The following is a 16,860-nucleotide window of genomic DNA, read 5'->3' as shown; positions in this document are numbered from 1 at the left end:
AACTCGGGAGCCCATTTTCAGGTATCTTCATAGAGTTTGAAGTAGATTTAAGTCAAATCTGTCATTCGGCCACTCAGGAGCATTCAATGTCTTCTTGGCAAGCAACTCCAGTGTAGATTTGGCCTTGTGTTTTAGGTTTTCGTCCTGCTGAAAGATGAATTCATCTCCCAGTGTTTTGTGGAAGCAGACTGAACCAGGCTTTCCTCTAGGATTTTACCTGTACTTAACTCCATTCCGTTTCTTTCTTATCCTGAAAAACTCCCCAGTCCTTAATGATTACATGCATACCCATTACATGATGCAGCCATCACAGCTTGAAAATATGGAGAGTGGTACTCAGTAATGTGTTGTATGGGATTTGCCCCAAATGTAAAAATTTGTATTCAGGACAAAAAGTTATTTTCTTTGCCACCATTTTTGCATTATTACCTTAGTGCCTTGTTGCAAGCGGGATGCATGTTTTGGAATATTTGTGTTCTGTACATCTTCCTTCTTTTCACTCTGCCAATTAGGTTAGTATTATAGAGTAACTGCAATTTTGTTGATCTATCCTTAGATGTCTCCTATCACAGCCATTACACTTTGTAACTGTTTTAAAGTCACCATTGGCCGCATGGTGAAATCTCTGAGTGAACCCGAGGCTACCCAAGTTCCCTCTGAAGACTGCCAATTCATCTCTTCCCGAGCTCTTGCAACTAGGCAGAGCTATGCTGTCTCCAGCTGAATGCTTATACATGCTTCACACTAAGAGCTGCCAATGTTGCGGGACTGCTGGTTATTTCGTCTCTACCTGTCCACAAAAAGACCAGGCTTAACGGTTGGAGCGAGTACTCTGGTGGGCCATACGGATAACTTTTCCTCTCTCCTTGCTCGCATACCTTTTCATGCCATGTTGCTGTGGGGGAACTAGTCAAAATTTATCCGGGTACCAATCGACTCTGGGGCCAATGAGAGCTTTATGGACGCTACCCTGGCTTCCGAGCTGGATATCCCCACTCAGCCCCTCCATTCCCATGGATGTTAGAGCACTGGACGGGGGCTCTATAGGCCAGGTCACCCACAATACCACCCCCATCAATCTATGTGTATCAGGGAACCACAGCGAGACGATCCAGTTCATGCTCACTATGTCTTCTCAGGTTCCCGTGGTATTGGGATTCTCCTGGCTCCAACGACACAATCCCCTGGAGCCCATTCTGCCACGCCCATTGCCTGAAGTCAGCGCAGCCTGTCCCGGGATGTCTTCCTGGGAGCTCGGAAGTTTTTCTGGACCTCGCCACCATTCCCGTGGAGTACCAGGACCTCCAGGAGGTGTTCAGTAAGGCCCGGGCCCCTTTGCTTCCGCCGCAACGACCATATGCCAGTGGGATTGACCTTCTCCCATCTGACAGGTTCTTTAACTTCTTGATGCACCCATCCCGTTACCGGGATCATTTTCATCAACATCCGCTGAATTGCAGCCTTGTGCAGGTCTACAATTTTATCCCTGATGTCCTTTCACAGCTCTCTGGTCTTGGCCATTGTGGAGAGATTGGAGTCTTTTTGATTGAGTGTGTGGACAGGTGTTTTTATACAGGTAACGAGTTCAAACAGGTGCAGATAATACAGGTAATGAGTGGAGAACAGGAGGGCTTCTTAAAGAAAAACTAACAGGTCTGTGAGAGCCGGAATTCTTACTGGCTGGTAGGTGATCAAATACTTATGTCAGGCAATAAAATGCAAATTAATTACTTAAAAATCATACAATGTGATTTTCTGGATTTTTGTTTTAGATTCCATCTCTCACGGTTGAAGTGTACCTATGATCAAAAATTACAGACCTCTACATGCTTTGTAAGTAGGAAAACCTGCAAAATCGACAGTGTATCAAATACTTGTTCTACCCACTGTATGTGCCCTCTGTTCCCGCTGTCTTTGTCGGTTATTGTTCCCATGTCCATTGGTCGTGTGAGTACCTATGCGTTGGCGTAGCTGTTATGCTGTGTGCTATATATGTTGTGTATTAGTATTAGTAGTATACGTGTTTGTTTTGGGTGTATTAAAAACCCCTATTGTGTATTCCTGCGCCTGTCTCCAAATCCTTTATACAAGCGTGACACATACCCTTCGTATACATCACACCTTTCATGTGTCCAGAGTTAAACCCATGTCTCACAGCCCTGCCGTTCTCTACCTTGCCCCACCTCACTGGATTATTGACCCCTGCCAGCCCCGACCCTGAGACTGCCTGCCGTTCTGGAACCTTTGCACCTTCTCTGGATTCCTGAACCCTGCATGCCGTTGACCTGTTGTTTGCCTGCCCCTGTATTAGAAATACACTTTTGTTTCTTCAACACTGCATGCATCTGGGTCATACCTGAAACGTGATAATCCAAAGTGTAATTAATAACTTCACCAGCTCAATCCATGCAACTCATTAGGTGACTTGTTAAGCAAATTCTTACTCCTGAACTTATTTAGGCTTGCCAAAACAAAAGGGTTGAATATTTATTGACTCAAGACATTTCAGCTTTTCATTTTTTATTAATTTGTAAAAATGTAAAAAAATATATAATTCCACTTTGTAATCATGGGGTATTGTGTGTAGACTAGTGACAACAAATCTAATCCATTTTAAATTCTGGTTGTAAAACATCAAAGTTTTTCGTGACATTTAATCCTAGAAAAGTAAACATTTCCTGTTTTAGGTCAGATAGTATCAGCACTTTATTTTAAGAATGTGAAATCTCAGAATAATTGTAGAGAGAATTATTTATTTCAGCTTGTATTTCTTTCAGCACATTCCCAGTGGGTCAGAAGTTTACATACACTCAATTAGTATTTGGTAGCATTGCCTGTAAATTGTTTAACTTTGGTCAAACATTTTGAGAAGCCTTCCACAAGCTTCCCACAATAAATTGGGTGAATTTTGGCCCATTCCCCCTGACAGAGCTGGTGTAATTGAGTCAGGGTTGAGTCAGGGTTGTAGGCCTCCTTGCTCGCACACGCTTTTTCAGTTCTGCCCACAAATCTTCTATAGGATGGAGGTCAGGGCTTTGTGATGGCCACTCTAATACCTTGACTTTGTTGTCCTGAAGCCATTTTGCTTAACTTTGGAAGTATGCTTGGGGTCATTGTCCATTTGGTAGATCCATTTGCGACCAAGCTTTAACTTCCTGACTGATATCTTGAGATGTTGCTTCAATATATCCACATATTTTTCTTTCTCCATTTATTTTGTGAAGTGCACCAGTCCCTCCTGCAGCAAGGCACCCCCACAACATGATGCTGCACACCCCCGTGTTTCACGGTTGGGATGGTGTTCTTCGGCTTGCAAGCCTCCCCTTTTTCCTCCAAACATAATGGTGGTCATTAATGCCAAACAGCTCTATTTTTGTTTCATCAGACCAGAGGACATTTCTCCAAAAAGTATGATCCTTGTCCCCATGTACCGTAGTGGCTTTTTATGGAGGTTCTGGAGCAGTGGCTTCTTCCTTGCTGAGCGACCTTTCAGGTTATGTCGATATAGGACTTGTTTTACTGTGGCTATAGACACTTTTGTACCTGTTTCCTCCAGCATCTTCACAAGGTCCTTTGCTGTTGTTCTGGGATTGATTTGCACTTTTCGCACCAAAGTACGTTCATCTCTAGGAGAGAGAACGCGTCTCCTTCCTTGACGGCTGCGTGGTCCCATGGTGTTTATACTTGCGTACTATTGTTTGTACAGATGAACGTGGTACCTTCAGACATTTGGAAATTTCTCCCAAGGATGAACCAGACTTGTGGAGGTCTACAATCTTTTCCTGAGGTCTTCACTGATTTCTTTTGATTTTCCCATGATGTCAAGCAAAGAGACACAGAATTTGAAGGAATGGCCTTGAAATGCATCCACAGGTACACTTTCAATTGACTCCAGTTATGTCAATTAACCTATCAGAAGCTTCTAAAGCCATGACATCATTTTCTGGAATTTTCCAAGCTGTTTAAAGGCACAGTCAACTTAGTGTATATAAACTTCTGACCCACTGGAATTGTGACACAGTGAGTTTTAAGTGAAATAAACAAAGTAAACCATTTTTGGAAAAATGACTTGTGTCATGCACAAAGTAGATGTCCTAACCGACTTGCCAAAACTATAGTTTATTAACCAGAAATTTGTGGAGTGGTTGAATTTCTTTTTTAATGATTCCAACCGAAGTGTATGTAAACTTCCGACTTCAACTGTAGGTATATTTGGCAAATCTATTTACACCAATGATACACAAAAGACCATTATGCCTGTGTTCAAACACACATTTTGTTACATTATATCCTTTTTCTAAAATTGATTCAATAGTTTTTTCCCCTCTACACACAATACCCCATAATTACAAAGTAATAACAGGTTTTTAAGAAAAATATATATAATTCATAATTAACAAAAAACTGAAATATGACATTTACATAGGCATTCAGACCCTTTACTCACTACTTTGATGAAGCACCTTTGGCAGCAATTACAGCCTTGCTTCTTCTTAGGTATAACGCTACAAGCTTGGCACACCTGTATTTGGCGAGGTTCTCCCATTCTTCTCCGCAGATCCTCATCGACCTCAAAAAAAATTCCAAGATGGCATAGCAGTTCAGACGTCTTTTGTCCTCGTCTTGTCGTGTTCTGTTATAATCTCCACCCGGCACAGCCAGAAGAGGACTGGCCACCCCACATAGCCTGGTTCCTCTCTAGGTTTCTGCCTAGGTTTTGGCCTTTCTAGGGAGTTTTTCCTAGCCACCGTGCTTCTACACCTGCATTGCTTGCTGTTTGGGGTTTTAGGCTGGGTTTCTGTACAGCACTTTGAGATATCAGCTGATGTACGAAGGGCTATATAAATACATTTGATTTGATTTGGAAATTAGCTGACCTCGTCATATGTAAGGTAAGTAACTCCAATGTTGGGTTGGGTTGGCAGGTAGCCTAGTGGTTAGAGCATTGGGCAGTAATCAAAAGGTTGCTTGCTCGAATCCCTGAGCTGACAAGGTCAAATCTGTCGTTCTACCCCTGAACAACGCAGTTAACCCACTGTTCCCAGGTAGGTTGTCATTTTAAATAAGAATTTGTTCTTTACTGACTTGCCGAGTTTAAAAAAAGGGGGCCAAGCAGATTACATGTTTTCTTTGCCATTTTCGAAACATAGCAATATTTAAGACATGGATTAAATATTGTAATGTTAACAAGGTAGTTAATGTTTTCATTTTATTAGCTAAACATAACATTTTTAAACAGTGAAATTGTTGCAGAAATCAGTCTTGTTTGCATAGCGATGATGAAATTAAATCATTTAGGCCGTAAGGATCTCCAAAATTCGAATCATCATCAATTCTAATCACAGCGTTGATATAGCAAAGGACGCTAGTAGTTTATCGAATCCCATTGTGACATAGAGGAGGACACTATTTGGCCAGGGGACATTACTTGGGATGGGGGCCCCTCAGGGGAGCATGCTTAGTCCCCTCAAGTACTCCCTGTTCACCCACGACTGCGTGGCCAACCACGACTCCAGAACCATCATTAAGTTTGCTGACGACAAACAGTGATCACCGACAACTATGAGACAGCCTATAGGGAGGAGGTCAGAGACCTGGCAGTGTGGTGCCAGGACAATAACCTCTCCCTCAACGTGAGAAAGACAAAGGAGCTGATTGTGGACTACAGGAAAAGGAGGCCGAACACACCCCCATTCACACCGACGGGGCTGTAGTGGAGCGGGTCGAGAGTTTTAAGTTCCTTGGTGTGCACATCACCAACAAACTATCATGGTCCAAACACACGAAGACAGTCGTGAAGAGGGCACGACAACACCTTTCCCCCCCTCAGGAGACTGAAAAGATTTGGCATGGGCCCCCAGATCCTTAAAAAGTTCTACATCTGTACCATCAAGAGCATCCGATGGTGCAGCTGGTTGGTTGCATCACCGCCTGGTATGGCAACTGCTCGGCATCCGACTGTAAGGCGCTACGGGCAGTGCGTACGGACAAGTACATCACTGGGGCCAATCTTCCTGCCATCCAGAACCTATATACTAACCTGTGTCAGAGAAAGGCCCAAACAATTGTCAAAGCCTCACCCACGTCATAGACTGTTCTCTCTGCTACCGCACAGCAATCGGTAATGGAGTGCCAAGTGTAGGTCCAAAAGGCGCCTTAACAGCTTCTACTCCCAAGCCATAAGAATGCTGAACAATTAATCAAATGGCCAACCAGACTATTTACATTGACACCAGTACCAGTACTCAAGACGAGTACGGAGAGCTGACTCAGGTGGCATCAAACAGATAACACGTTCCTTAGGGAAAATGTCGTGCATCATACACCAACACAACAACTCTCTCATTTCTCTCTCCTCCAATTTCTCCATCAACTCACTGATGGTCTCTGACTCTCTCCGTTCACTCTCCTCCAATTTCTCCATCTTTTCCCAGACTGGCTCTGTTTCACTCCCCGGCTCCGCCGATCACCCCTTATGCCCCCCCCCCCACCCCTTCTCTCCTTGCGTCTGCTTCCAAGGAAGGCTTTGTCTCCTGCCATAATTTCCTCACAAGTCCAGGATATCTTCTCCTCATTGATCTCCTCCCAAGCCCAGGATACCTTCTCCTCCTGGGCACGCTGCAAGTGTCCTGTTGTGGTGGGATCTTCTGTTACGATCGTCGTAAGCATACTCAGACCAAAGCACAGCACAATATGGGTTCCACATGTTTATTTAATGAAATGCACAGAAACAATAAAGAATAACTGAAGCGTGACGTTCTGGAGTGCTCACAGGCAACTACACAAAAACAAGATCCCACAAAACACAGTGGGGAAATGCTGCCTAAATATGATCCCCAATCAGAGACAATGATAAACAGCTGCCTCTGATTGGGAACCATACCAGGCCAACATAGAAATAAACAACCTAGATAGGAACACCCTCCTAGTCACACCCCGACCTAACCAAAATAGAGAAATAAAAGGCTCTCTATGATCAGGGCGTGCCAACTAGGCTGTTTGAGAAGGTTTGAATCCTAAGCAACCTGCATATACATAGTTTGAAGTACAATACCAACATAGCTACAGTAGTAGGTCAAAGTTGTGTGCTGGAAAATATTGGTACAGCATGGGTGGAATAGGCATTCTGGTGTTTGTGAATTTCCTTTATTTTTCTGCTTCAGACCCATGCCTATTCTCACTTAAAACATAATATTTTTGTTTTTAATAGTCCCAAGCTCTCGTCTTCTGGCCTATAGATAATCCATCAGCATTAAACTTTGCTTGGTCCATAGCTGTCTATTACCCAGTTCTGCTGCAAATATAGATTTCCTTTACAGAGGAGCACAATCATGAATTTCTGATATGATCATTCACCAACCATAAAACCTACTTCCCGATAATGAAAGGGTTTTGGAGCGATAGTGTGATAGCTCCAGCTCAGAGCTGTATATTACCCCATGGCTCTGGCTGTGAGGATGACAGATTGTGAAGCTTGGAGTGGGAAGATTAGCTGAAGGCTTTCCTGGCCATTACCGCAATTGTCTCCTCAGCTGTGCAAGGTAATTGAGCAGAATATATGTCTGGTCTCAGCACTGTGTTCAATATCACCCCACTCACCCCTCATTTGTGCAAAATAAGCAATATGACTTAAACAGGCAAGCACTCCTTCGTCTTCCTCAAAAGAGTGAGGCTGGCTGTGAGAGGAGGGAGAGAACTCAGTGAGTGAGGGAGAGTGTGACAGAGAGTGTGAGGACTTTACTTTGATGGTGTTTGCAGTGTGTGACCCACATGGAAACACAGCTTACAGGTTTGAGCTGTCTTCACTCTGTGTAGTGCTGCATATCCACATTTGCCAGGCTTACGAGATTTAAATACAGCAGAGCTTTGCTAAATCAGCTAAATTGGAACTTCATAGGTTTTTCTTTAAGAAGCATATGAATGATGTTTTTTGCCTAAATAAAAGGAATGCTCAAAGAGAAGTGAGATAAGCTTGCCTTGAGCTATCACATTTGTACAGAGCAGGAAACTGTCTCTCAGAAGTGCATCTTCCAAATCCATATCTTCCAATTCACAGTCAGTACAGACAGATAGACTGCAGATGTGCTGTTATAGGAAAAGGGCCCCATCTAGTGTACCTATGATTCTGTTTTTATGATATAAGATATGAAGTTCTGGTTTCACTTGTGAGCAACAGATTGAGGCAACTGATGTGTACAGTAGGCCTGCATGTATTTTTTAATTTAAAAAACTCTGTCTTGAAGTCTTGAACTGTTGTGCTTTATCTTGGCCAGGTCGCCAGTTGTAAATGAGAATTTGTTCTCAACTAACCTACCTGGTTAAATAAAGGCGAAATAAAAATAAAAATAAATGTAAAAAGTCTTGAGAGATCTTTCATATTTAATCTGTTCAATTTTCTAGAATGTCTGAATCATGAGAATAAAATACTAACGTCCACTTAGCTCCTCTTTTCTGAATCCTGATTGGTCCATTTCCTTTTCTTCAGTTCCTCTTTTCAAAATCTTTCATCACAAAAGAGAATAGCTCGCTTGTGTTATGCTTCACAATGAACCAACATAATGCTTCTGGCAGTCTGTTCTATGTTTTTTTGATACTGTGTACAACACAGGAGGTTGGTTGCACTTTAATTGGGGAGGACGAGCTCGTGGTAATGGCTGGAGCGGAATCAGTGGAATGGTATCAAATACATCAAACACATGGTTTTCATGTGTTTGATGCCATTCCATTACTCCGTTCCAGCCATTATTATGAGCCGTCCTCCCCTCAGCAGCCTCCCCTGGTGTACTTTACAATATATTGTAGGCCTACATCATTGTTGATTTCTTAATTAAGAACAACAATTGGATTGCTTTTGTGCACACTCAGTGCTGTATGGTGTAAAAGTCACTGGTCTTCTCATATAATGGTTGTAAACCCTTGTTTGAACACACAGATAAAAGCACACAGTTGATTTACACCATGTTCCAAATCTACAGTAACTGCATCTTTTATTCTTAAGAACAGATGACAAGATATTTCATAACCACAATGTATTCTTAAGTCTATTTCCTCACGCCCTCCCTACTCAGTGAGGATTAGAATACATGGAGATTCCATAGGGAGCTTTGTCACCTCCTCAGGTATTGGTCAGAGCATGGACTGTTATTACCAAACAGTTTTATGCCACATGGACGGTCGTTTTCAGCATTGAATCATGACTAGTTGTGTGGGTGATGCCCTACACAATGTAATATTATATGTTGTTATATGATAATTTTATAATGAACCACTAACAAGCCTGCAGATGGAAGCAGGAGTTATCAGGGTGTACAATCATTTATCTGGAACAGACTGGTTCTGTCCTTTAAAGAGACTACAATAAAGCTCACATTCTGCAGTATAAAGACAAATCTGTTTTTAAGGAATGATGTTAAATGTCAAACACAGGCAGATATTTTTTTTAACCTTTTTAGATGCCTTTTCGTGACATAAATGACTCACTTCCTTTTTAATGTGGCTTTTTGAAACAAACAAAAACAAAAGGTCCTTCAGTTCATGTTCTAAATGGTAGACCTCTTCAAAGAGGTGATCATGAGAATAAATATCCACAGTCCATGTGAAAGTCAACTGTTAACAGTTAACCAGTTCACACACACACGCACGCAAGCACACACAGTCACACTCGCATACCCACCAAAATATGAAGTAGAAAAAAGTGAATAAACATGCTTTTGGTCATTGGTGCTTTTAAAAGTCAGGTAACATTGTAAAGTCAATATTGCCTCAATGTGCTAAGTATAATACAAGGCACCAATGACATCAACGTGTAAAGTGTTTAAGGAAATAACAGATATACAGTACCAGTCAAAAGTTTGGACACACCTATTCATTCAAGGGTTTATCTTTATTTTTTACTATTTTCTACCTTGTAGAATAATATTGAAGACATCAAAACTATGTAATAACATATGGAATCATGTAGTAACCAAAAAAGTGTTAAACAAATCAATATATATTCTATATTTCAGACGCTTCATAATAGCCACCCTTTGCCTTGATGACAGCTTTGCACACTCTTGGCATTTTCTCAACCAGCTTCATGAGGTAGTCGCTTACATTTCAATTAACAGGTGTGCCTTGTTAAAAGTAAATTAGTGGAATATATTTCCTTCTTAATGCATTTGAGCCAATCAGTTGTGTTGTGACAAGGTATGGGTGGTATACAGAAGATAGCCTTATTTGGTAAAAACCAAGTCAATATTATGGCAAGAACAGCTCAAATAAGCAAAGAGAAATGAACGTCCATTATTACTTTAAGACATGAAGGTCAGTCATTGCAGAAAATGTCAAGAACTTTGAACATTTCTTCAAGTGCAATCGCAAAAACCATCAAGCGCTATAATGAAATTGGCTCTCATAAGGACCACCACAGGAAAGGAAGACCCAGAGTTACTTCTGCTGCAGAGGATAAGTTCATTAGAGTTACCAGCCTCAGAAATTGCAGCCCAAATAAATGCTTCACAGAGTTCAAGTAACAGACACATCTCCACATCAACTGTTCAGTGGAGACTGTGGGAATCAGGTCTTCATGGTCAAATTGCTGCAAAGAAACAACTACTAAAGGGCACCAATAAGAAGTATAGACCTGCTTGGGCCAAGAAACAGGAGCATTGGAAATTAGAGTGGTGGAAATCTGTCCTTTATTCTGATAACTCCAAATTCTTGATTTTTGGTAAAGTGTTTTTGGGAGTCGGTGAACAAATTATCTCTGCACTTGTGGTTCCCACCATGAAGCATGGAGGAGGAGGTGTGATGGAGCTTTTCTGGTGACACTGCCTGTGATTTATTTAGAATTCAAGGCACACTTAACCAGCATAGCTACCACAGCATTCTGCCGCAATAGGCCATCCCATCTGGTTTGTGCTTAGTGGGACTATAATTTGTTTTTCAACAGGACAATGACCCAAAACACACCTCCAGGCTGTGAAAGGGCTATTTGAACAAGGAGAGTGATGGAGTGCTGCATCAGATGACCTGGCCTCCACAATCACCCAACCTCAACCCAATTGAGATAGTTTGGGATGAGTTGGACCGCAGAGTTAAGGAAAAGCAGCCAACAAGTGCTCAGCATATGTGGGAACTCCTTCAAGACTGTTGGAAAAGCATTCCAGGTGAAGCTGGTTGAGAGAATGCAAAGCTGTCATCAAGGCAAAGGGTGGCTACTTTGAAGAATCTAAAATATATCTTGATTAACAATTATTTGGTTACTACAAGATTCCCTATGTGTTATTGCATAGTTTTGATGTCTTCACTGTTTTTCTACAATATAGAAAATTGTCAAAATAAAGAAAAACCCTTGAATGAGTAGGTGTGTCCAAAAGTTTGACAGGTACTGTATATATCCTTTATTTGCATTGTCTTCATAGTTTAGTGTGTGGTTATAAACCTTTACAGCAACACTCCCCTGCTTGTTAATCATCATGAGGTAAAGTGGCATTGCATGTGCCTTCATATAAATTTTGAATTCAATTGTACAAAAAAAAGCTATCTGGCAATACATCAATCGTGATAAGTTAGTAGAAAAGTATGGATAAAAGGTACAAAGTAAACAAAACCTCAAAAATAAATTAGTTGCAATCACATTGCTGAAGCATTTACAAAGCATTTTGGATTAGTTAAAAAGATGTCCTTCATTTGATTTGGCAACTGAATCAAATGGTACAAACAGCAATCTGAATTATTCTTCCACATACGGTAAACAAACTTTTTTGCTGTAATAATGTGTGTCCAATAGGTTAACTGTCTGATAGGTTAAGTGTCCAATAGGTTAACTGTCTGATAGGTTAGTCCTCCATGTTGATCTGTAGACTCCAGACATTCTGTAGTTTAGTCAGGTCACTCTCACCCTCACTCTCCTCTGAGGATTGTCTCACTAACACACTGGGTAAGATCTCCAACTGCTCTGACTCCCTGTCCTTCCTTGCTCCCTCCACTTCTGGAATAGGCTTGGAGAGCAAAGGCATCTGGAGGATCCCTGTTGTAGGGCTCCAGTCAACACAGTTACCACCACCTAATCCATCCTCTTCCTCAGACTCCTGTGGAAACAGAGCTTGCCTCTGGCTTCTGTACAGGTTGACCTGGGCTAGCAGCAGGGGCTGATTATCCCTCCTGTTAGACCGCGTCTGGTACTTTGTTGGCACCATCTGCTGCTTTGGGGCTGCTCCCACGAAGCCGTAGTCTGAGGGGTAACTTTGGGGCTCTTCAGCTTTGTCTCCCCACAGGTCCCCCTCAGTGGTCTCTCTGACAGAGACGTGCTGTGGTGCGTAGGGACCCATTTGATCAGGCTCTTTGTAACTTGTGCTCTCCACCCCCAGCTTTATATCAGACAGCAGTGGCATTCTAAAGAGCCCTGTCTTGGGGTCCATGTCTAAACACATCCCAGTCAAAACATTCTCTACAGGCTCCTGTGAACCTGGTGCACATCTCTGTGCTATGTACGGGTTGATCTGGCTGAGACGCAGGGGCCAGGTTTTCTCAATGTCAGATGCCTCACTTTCTCTTACTTCCGGCATCGCTGGGGCCGCTCCAACGAAGCCGTAGTCTAGATGCTCTGGTTGGGCCTCATCGAATTCATCTTCGCATGATCCCTCCTTTGGAGGTTCTATGCCAGGGGCTTGCTGGGAAGTGTAGGGTAGTTCGAGCTCCCACTCTGTTTGGTGGATCAGGGCAGGGATGTTGTTAGGCTTTATGGCTATCAACTCCATGGGCTTGGCAATGTTGACCAGTACCACATTCACTGTCACAGTATGCTCAGGACAGAAAGTCTGCGGTGGGTTCTGAACGTCCAATATTTCCTGTAAGAGCAAAAAGGGTGACATCTTAGTAAATTGCACTTCGTAGCCATTGTTGAAGGCTTCTATTAGTCTCATATTATTCTTACCAGGAAAGGGGGACTTTTCTGTTTATTACCACAGACAAAGTAGTAGAAAAGGCATCCGGCCAGGATCAGCATGAAAAGGCAGATAACTGATGGTACAATGGCTCCCATCAGCATCAGTAGCAGCTGATCGTAGAAGGGATCTGTAAAGACAGAGTGGTAGGGTCGAGATCAAACAAGAGATCTATACAGTGTACAGCCATCATAGGAAGAGAAAAGTCTATAGGTTACAGCTGAGAACATACACACACACACACACACCTTCGAATTCAACAAAATTCCTTCTCTACCAGGAAGAGAAAATGCACTCTGGGAAATACCTAAAGTCTCCTGTCACATTTACCGGTAGAGAGAACAATTCTTGGAATGCTTTTGCGATTTACCAAAACCTGTTGGGCAGGTTAATCCTGACAGACATCCATGCATGTAATAAACATTTTCAAAAACACTGCACACTAGGCCATTGGATTAACTCAAGTCGTATTTTACCCTTTGGGGTTGTTAGGCACTGCCATTCAGAGGCATGCCAAGGTATAGGAAGTGACAGGACCTGGGAATTAGCAGAGAAACAATACTGGGTTTCATAGGCAAGCAACCCATATTCAAAGGATCTGTTTTCCACAGTGAAGTGATGCTAAAAGACAAAATGAATACAGAAAGTTAAAATACACAAAATAGAACTAACACTCGTAAAAAATCAGCATTATAAAATAATTACGATTATATAAAACATAGAATTGTCTATTATAATATATTAATGCAGCAATTTGCACTGATTAAAGTCCCTATAGGGAGTCCTACATATTATGTCATTTAATTATTTACACAGTGTTACAGTAACCAACATAACACCAACCGTTTTGTTGCTTCTGTTGTCGTACACAGAGAGGTTGTATGTCATCTGAGGGTATATTTTCAACAAGGAGTACTCTTTTGTCATGTTTCCAGTCTTCCATCTCATTGGACCCTTCAGCTTGACAGTAACACTATTCTCCTTCAGCACAAGTTTTACAAGTGGAGGTCCAAAGGTTGCTGTTGGGGAGGATAAACATTTCATATCCTTCTCTGATTTTATTTTGAAGTGGTTCGCTATCGCTCCTAATTCATAGATAAGGAAAATTATATTTGAAGAGGATCTCAACTTACTGTCAGCTTTGGGGTCAAACCTCTTTTCCGTGAATGCCCATTTGGAGGATAGGTTTGTGCCCACAGCCTTGACTCTGGCAAAGTAGCCTTCATCCAGGTCAGTGGTCTCATTGGATAGATCACACTGGGTCTGAGGGATGTCTCTGCACTGGTTCTTCACCCTCCAGCGCACCTGTGTCGCCCCACTATCCATTCTGTCACCATAACTAGGAGACGACAAATAAACACATCATGAGATGTTTCCTTAAATCCATGGATCATGGGTATTTATTTACAATTATAAACTGGGTGGTTCGAGCCCTGAATGCTAATTGTCTGAAAGCTGTGGCATATCAGACCGTATACCACGGGTATGGCAAAACTTTGATTTATACTGCTCTAATTACGTTGGTGACCAGTTTATAATAGCAATAAGGCACCTCCGTGTTTGTTGTTTATTGCCAATATACCACAGCTAGGGGTTGTATACAGGCACTCCGTGTTGTGTCATGCGTAAGAACAGCCCTTAGCCGTGGTATATTGGCTGTATACCACACCCCCTCTGCCCTTATTGCTTAACTAGTTAATGGAAATAGTCTCTCGTGACGAAATTGAGGGGCTGATTTGGTTCTGGGTACCAAGATTATGGAAATGTATAAAAGTGTCCTTACATTGCATACTCCACTGTGTAATGTGTGTCATTTGGTGTGTCTTTCCCAGGATGCCACTTTGCAATGTTCCTCAGGTTCACAGAGTTAAAATGAACTCCTTCAGGACATCCTACACTGGACCCATGTGAGACAACTAGGAAATCAGAAACAGCAGAAAGTAGATGATCAACTGCCAAGGGCATTACGAATTGTCAACTTGAGACACTTTACACTTTATAGAGAGCATCACTAAACAATTCTAAAATGAAATAAGATTTTTAAGAGAATGAAATTACATCCTTTTTCCTTAACATAATGTAGAATGTCTTAAAGTTCTAGTTGAAGAGAAACAGTGTATAGAACAACAACAGGATGTTGATGTGATTAAGGTTGAGAGATAAGATATTTCATAAGCCCTCACAAAGAAACGCTTATTTTCCCCACTGCACGAGACCACATTTGTTTCCTGTGTGTTTCAGAATACCACATGTGCTCAGTTAAACATGTCTTTCAAGGACCTCTCATGATTATATTAACCATATTAACCCTATTTATTGCATCATAAATGCTTGTTTGTTTTTCTGTAAGCTTTGCCAACATACTTTTTGTTGTGATCAATGCCTCAACAAAGCATTAAGTGTTATATATGTCACTACTCAACTCTGTAACTCTATCTTTTTTTTGATATAGCACATACTATGTAAGGTAGGTGGAAAATACAGTAGAGGGAGTGAAAACAAAAGTAAACCAAAGTAAATGCCACCCACATACGTGTTGCAGTTGGCTACAGCTGAAGGTGTGTTTGGGCGAGTTTTAAAATGACACAAAATTATTACATTGGTTAAGCATGCTTAACCCCCAATAGGGTGAAAGGTAGCCTAGCAGTTAGAGTACTGGGCCAGTAACTGAAAAGTCACTGGTTTGAATACCTGAGCCGACAAGGTGAAACATTTGTCGATGTTCCCTTGAACCCTAATTTGCACCATAGGCGCTGTACTACTATGGCTGACCCTGTAAAACAACAAATTTCACATGTACTTGTGTAGGAATTTCTAAAGAAGCATATTTGATTGGTTTTGAACATATTTTGTTTTTATATATATTCCAAAAAGTTTTATTTTGTTGCCTCAGGGCAACGTTGGGTAGTTAGGGTACTTTTCAGGGTGCCCTAACTACCCTTTTAACATGATGTTAAAAGATGGCCTTGGTCAATGTTTTTGCCAACATATCCACTGACATTGACAAGCAATTGAGCAGTTAAGATCATACCCTCTGATAGTGAGGACAGTGAGCTTAAGGACAGTGACAGCAAAGAAGAATAGACCCCAGAATCAGGTTTGAGAGGCAGTGAAAATTACTAGTTTATGTCCAACTTGTATTTTTTTTATGAATATTTGTTTCTACTATATTTCACTTAATAAATGTTCTGAAAATATTTTTTGTATCCTTATGGGACAGCATTATGCCATAAATGTCTGGGTGTGGGGGGGTAAACGTTTTTTATTTTATTATTATTGATGGGAAAATGGGAATCTTAAATTATATACAACATATATCCTCCAAATTGATCTACAACAGCTGAACAATGACAGCTGAACTATTCCTATAGCTTGACGGAAAATAATATTAGCAAAATATTGAGATTAAGACATAAACTTGCCCGTTCAATATGTGATAAGATGTAAACTGCACTAGATACCACAATAGTAAACATTTTCCTTGTAATTACTGATTATGAGACGCAGCCAATGAAAACGAAGCCTACCTGGCGTCCATAGATAAATAATCAAGAGATATTTGATCATTCTTTCCCGTAGTATTGGTAAAACAAATATATACTCTTAAGCTCATGGACATTTCAACCAATCGGCTACAGTAAATTATTCCGTTCGAGGATCTCCTTCAGTGTCTTTTATGTTGCTATTTGCTTTACTTTACCTTGGTCAGGTAGCGTAGGAGTCAATACTCACGTGAAATGGGCGGAGTTATTTACAGTAAGCAAGGAGGAATTTAGTGAACACGCGTCTGTTAATAACGTCAGAACAACTTTGGCCGGGTATGGTAAGATAGCGCTCCGTAAGCCACGCCCCAGTGGGCAGAGCTAGGCATGTTGGACTGTGACACGCAACAAACTGGCCTTGCCGAAACCTCCCCCTCCTTATATTTTCC

General features: G+C 41.5%; 1 protein-coding gene across 4 annotated transcripts; it reads right to left on the bottom strand.

Annotated features, from left to right (window-relative positions):
- Positions 1–8,961: 8,961 nt before the first annotated feature.
- LOC101268947 (interleukin-20 receptor subunit alpha) lies at positions 8,962–16,768 on the bottom strand. Of its 4 annotated transcripts, none has more exons than XM_090242824.1 (7): positions 16,662–16,768; positions 14,713–14,845; positions 14,063–14,268; positions 13,773–13,948; positions 13,406–13,550; positions 12,920–13,059; positions 8,962–12,833 (listed from the first exon to the last, which is right to left on the bottom strand). In XM_090242824.1, exons 3-7 carry the CDS (start codon positions 14,253–14,255, stop codon positions 11,823–11,825), a joined length of 1,665 nt encoding a protein of 554 aa, XP_090098950.1. In that variant the 5' UTR covers positions 14,256–14,268; positions 14,713–14,845; positions 16,662–16,768; the 3' UTR covers positions 8,962–11,822. The 4 variants fall into 4 exon arrangements, with proteins under 4 accessions (XP_090098950.1, XP_090098952.1, XP_021467513.3 ...); XM_090242826.1 differs by having other exon boundaries at positions 13,406–13,466; XM_021611838.3 differs by having other exon boundaries at positions 16,457–16,667.
- Positions 16,769–16,860: the final 92 nt, after the last annotated feature.

Source organism: Oncorhynchus mykiss, chromosome 8 (assembly GCF_057628025.1).
Source record: "Oncorhynchus mykiss isolate SJ-2025 chromosome 8, ASM5762802v1, whole genome shotgun sequence".
Classification (NCBI taxonomy): domain Eukaryota; kingdom Metazoa; phylum Chordata; class Actinopteri; order Salmoniformes; family Salmonidae; genus Oncorhynchus; species Oncorhynchus mykiss.
The sequence above is the reverse complement of the archived record's forward strand: the minus strand, read 5'-3'. Positions and strand labels throughout refer to the sequence as shown.